Genomic DNA, 4,566 nt, shown 5'->3' on the forward strand with positions numbered 1-4,566 from the left:
CACAAGAGTTTTGAGACTGTTTTGTTTTGTTTATTTCCCCATCTTTAGAGCAGGGGTAACATACACAGAGTGCTCATACCTAAGGGGATATACAAGACGATTTGGGGGGAGGGTGTAAGAAGAAAACAGTACAATTTCTATTTTAGTTTCTTATTCTTTTACCTAAAAAGTATAATATTTAATATATAAATTGACACTGGTGTCCTTATTCAGATGGTTATATTTATTCACTTTGGGCACACTGTGATTTACTGCCATTTGAGAGTGCCTAGTTGAGCAAAATTACAGAATATTCACTTCTAAATGAACTCTTGCCAAATGAACAAGTGGCTAAAAGGAGTCCTGCAAAGATAATACCAATAATGTAAGCACAAGCAAACAAGGAAATGGCCCAGCTGACAGTTCTATTATAGAAAATCTCTTCAGAAAAACTATCTAGTCGTATCTCCCAAGAAACAGGGAAAAAATATTCCAAAAGTTAGTATCTTTAAAAATATAGACTTAATCTACTATTAATATTTTGCTAGTAAGAATTTTAAAACAGAAATTATATCACCTGTCATCCCCTTTAGTTTCTTTGGGTATTTATTTTATAATGTACGTCACAGTACATGTATATATAATTTAAAGTAAATTTATACATATTAGGGATGCATGCTCAAATTTTTTTTAACCAATAAGGTACACAATCAAAAGGGTTCAGAGACTCTTATTTTAGCATAAGTATTTTTAATATCAAGCTAGTTAATCCTTAGGTACAAATGAACTTGCATTTTTAAGTCATATGCAATATAAAATATACTCCATTAGAAACAGCTAGCTGGCTACTGAATGGTAATATAATACATGTGAAGAGGCAAGAGGACAGGAATTAACTGGGAAGAGCCATGAGGGAACTTTCATGGGTACTGATACTACCCTATACCTTGCACGGGGTTTGGATTATACCAGTGCCTATCTGTCAAACTCACTGAATGGTACATTAAGTGTGTTTCAGTTTATATAAATTTTACCTCAAAAGACAAAAAGAAAAAAGAAAAAGGATCTATGAAAAATATTGACCTCTAGTTAATGATAACACATGCTGAAGTGCCTAGGAGTAAATTATACTGATGCCGGCAACTTACTTTAAAATGCATTAAAACAAGATGGACTGCTGTATGGATAGAGGGATGGATACATGAATAACATGATAAAGCAAGTACGGTAAATGTTAATTGTAGAATTTGAGTGGTAGATATAAGGGTGTTCACTGTATGATTATTTAACTTTTCTATACATTTGAAATGATTCATTTCAGCAAAATGTTGGGAAAACTAACCTATCTAACTCAAAAGTTGAAAATTAAAAACAGTATAGTAATACGGGGGAAAAGTTAGAAATCCAAAATGGAAAAAAGGTAGGAACACCCAAGCACCGCCGCCTGGTGCTTTTACACACCCTTAAATCCATGAGGTGAGAATTATGCCTATTTCACAGGCTAGTAAATTAAAATTTTGAAAGATTACAGAATATGCCTAAGGTCACAGAGTATGAAACGCAGCCAAAAGTGGAATCCAACCTGACCAAATTTACTAGATGAGTGAATCCTTTTGGCCCACATTCCTCACAAGGGGCTGCCTAGGACCCAACATCTTCCCTACAGCTGGGAAGTTGCTTCTCCATTCAAGCATGGACCTTCTTTTATAAAAAAGTCCTCCCCACAGTCTGAACTGAAATCTGTCTCCCCTATGTTTTTCCTCCTAGGTCTGATCCATACAGAATCTAATCCCCACAAGACAGGCCTTCATATCGAGGGACAGTATTTGAAATTTGAGTAAGTAGGATTTTTTTTCCCCCAGTTAGCATTTTGTAATATCATCTACAAAGCTATAACTAGGTGTAAAATGGGGATAATGCCTCAGAGAACTGGAGTGGAAATAACATGAGAACATACATGAAGCATACAGCACGATACTAACAGAGTAGGGACTCAAATATCTTTTTCTAACCCTTACCTTTCCTTGGAAATGATAACATGCCACTCATTGTAAAATATTTTAATTAAAAGAGAGACACGTCCTTTCCTTGAAAAGTTTATGTTAAATGGGGAAGAGATAGATTTTTTTTCCTGCCTTTATTTTATCTAACAACCTGATTTTGTTTCCTCATTTTATTTTCCATTTTGCATTGGTTTGGAATTACAACTTCTAGGAATTTCATGTGCAATTAGATATGCAGCTAGGACTACTTCTGCAGCACTTTTTTTGTTTCAAAATTACTACAGGTGGCCAACCTAAGTAAGCAACTTGTTAATGAAATTTTAAGTTTTGGGTTTTTTTTTTTTTTGACTCTCCAAAGTTATTTTCACAGCCTAATGGAACCTGACCCTCACTTGAAATCTGAGGTGTTAGTACTGGAAGGAATCCTAGAGATGACCATTTTATAGTTGCAGAAATGGATGTTCAGACAGTTGAAATGATTGGCCCATAACAGAGCCCAAACCAAATACCAGGCCCCCTCAATTGCCAGGCCAAATGTTCTTTCTTTTTTACAATCGTGCCAAACTAAATACAAAAAAAGTGATTATGTCCATCCGTTACTTCAACTTCACGAATTTCAAGCCTGGCCACCCGTGATGTCACTTCCTTTTGTGAATGGGTGTTCCCCCCCCTCCTTGGTCTAGCTACCTTCACTTGACTGTAATACAACATTTTAGAGCTCACACTCTTATTTATGCCAATATTTCCCACGTCTACCTCTGTTCCCCAAGAATACCGACAGAGCCTCCAAGATGCCCTGACCCTCCTTTTCACTGTATCTCTCATTTCAAACAACTAACGGCCAACTAAGGTAAAAATCAAAAGTAAAGGGATTTATTTTTAAAACACAAAGCACACACGGCAGTGTTGATCTCCTCGCTCAAAGGGCCCGATCAAAAAATAAAAAAATAAAAAAATTAATGCTGTGTATTACACGCAGATGCTTTCTAGAGAAAGAGCCCTGCGACAACCCTGCTAGATAGGAAGAGAGAGCTATTGTGGACTGTAGCGGGAGGCCAAGGAGAAGGTCTGGGATCCGACCTAAAACAAATATGGAGGTGAAAAGGCACGAGGAGCTTCCCGGACCCACCAGCTCGGTGCCAGGCTGCGAGCTCCCGGCTACTCCGGGGGGGTGTGCAGGAGCGACCGGCAGCGGGGAGGCACGTACCCCGGGACAATGATGGGGCCGGCGGGGCTCCGGAACCGCGCTCAGGGAAAACTCAACAAGTCTGGATGGCGAAGGAGGCGCCGAGGGATGGATGAACGGCTGCCAGGCGGCTCCTGCTGGCCTCTGGATGACCACCAGCCCTTTCCAGGATTCGCCGCCGCGGCCCCCGCCGGCTCGCCGACAGCCATTTGCATTACGCTCCCCTACGTGCCCCGACGTCCGCCCGGGACCCGGCTTCCCACCCGCGACCCTGCCCGCCGCGATGCCTCCCGCCCAGGCCCGCTGCCCGGCGGCGCGGCTTCCCGGGTTCCCCGCGGCGGGCCTGCGCGGGCCGGAGCCGCCTTCGAGAGGGGGCGGAAGGATGGCCGCCCTCACGGGGAGCGGGCGCGGCCCGGAACCCTCGCCTCCGGCCCGGGCCCGTCCTCCGTGCGCAGCGCCGCCCGCGCCTCCAGCCCCGGCCGCGGCCGGCTCGGGGCGCCCGGCGCCGGGCTCCGGGCTGAGGCGGATGGGGAAAGGGGGCGGGCGCGCCATCATGAAGGGGGAAAATGGTGGGCGGGCGGGCCCGCCCGCGGCCGCCGTACTCACCCGGGCCGGCCAGTGCGGGTAGCCCTTCATCTTGGCGAAGACCAGGTCGCCCGCCTTGTACTCGCGGGGCCGCGGACGCGCCATCCCGGCCGCTTCCTCCCCCGGTCGTCCTTGGTCGCCGCGAAGATGCCGGGAGGCCGCCCCCCGTGGGCCGACGGACTGCGCCGCGCTCCCCGCGGGCCTCGAGCGGGCGGGCGAGCGGCCGCTCCGACGAGGGGAAGCGGCGAGGCGGCGGCTGAGGCGAGGGGTGGGCGGGGGGCGCAGCAGGCCCGGCAAATCACGGCCCGGCAGCGGGGGAGGGGAGCCCCCGGCCGCTCGGCTCTCGCCCGCGCCGAGGTCCCCGCCGCCGCCGCGCGCTGCTCACAGGCGCCGCGTCGCCTGCCTCATGCCGCCGCCGGCCTCCCTCCCGGGCTCCCCGGCGCGGCGCGAGCGCCGGGCCTCGCGCCTCCTCCGAATTCCTCCTCGGGCAGCGACCGCAAACACGATCTTATTATTGTTCTCGCGCGCGCTCAGCATCCCCCCCGCCCCGCTTCCCGCTCCCCTCCCCTCCCGCGCCGGCCGGTTAATTCCTAGGTACACGGCCGGCTTTCGCCCAGAAACCGAGCGCGCCGGCCCCGCTGCTCGGCGGGCGGGCGGGCGGGCGGTGGGCGCGTCCTCCCCCAGCACCGAAGCCCGCGCGGGGCGGGCGGGAGCGCCTACTCCGAAGGACGCCCGCCGCCCGCTCTCTTTTGTTCTGGGCCCGGAGCTGCCCGCCGCAGCCCAGCCAATCACCACCTGGCCGCCCCCCTCCCC

The 4,566-nt window shown here is 49.6% G+C and overlaps 1 protein-coding gene across 1 annotated transcript in view; it reads right to left on the reverse strand.

Annotated features, from left to right (window-relative positions):
• The window catches only part of HDGFL3 (HDGF like 3), an 87,046-nt gene extending 83,042 nt beyond the window's left edge, over positions 1-4,004 (reverse strand). Inside the window, exon 1 of the mRNA XM_027569101.2 lies at positions 3,775-4,004. Within this exon, the coding sequence (XP_027424902.1) occupies positions 3,775-3,858 (84 nt within the window). The 5' untranslated portion in view covers positions 3,859-4,004. The remainder of the gene's footprint in view (positions 1-3,774) is intronic.
• Between the last annotated feature and the right edge of the window lie 562 nt (positions 4,005-4,566).

This window comes from Zalophus californianus, chromosome 6 (genome assembly GCF_009762305.2).
Source record: "Zalophus californianus isolate mZalCal1 chromosome 6, mZalCal1.pri.v2, whole genome shotgun sequence".
Lineage (NCBI taxonomy): Eukaryota > Metazoa > Chordata > Mammalia > Carnivora > Otariidae > Zalophus > Zalophus californianus.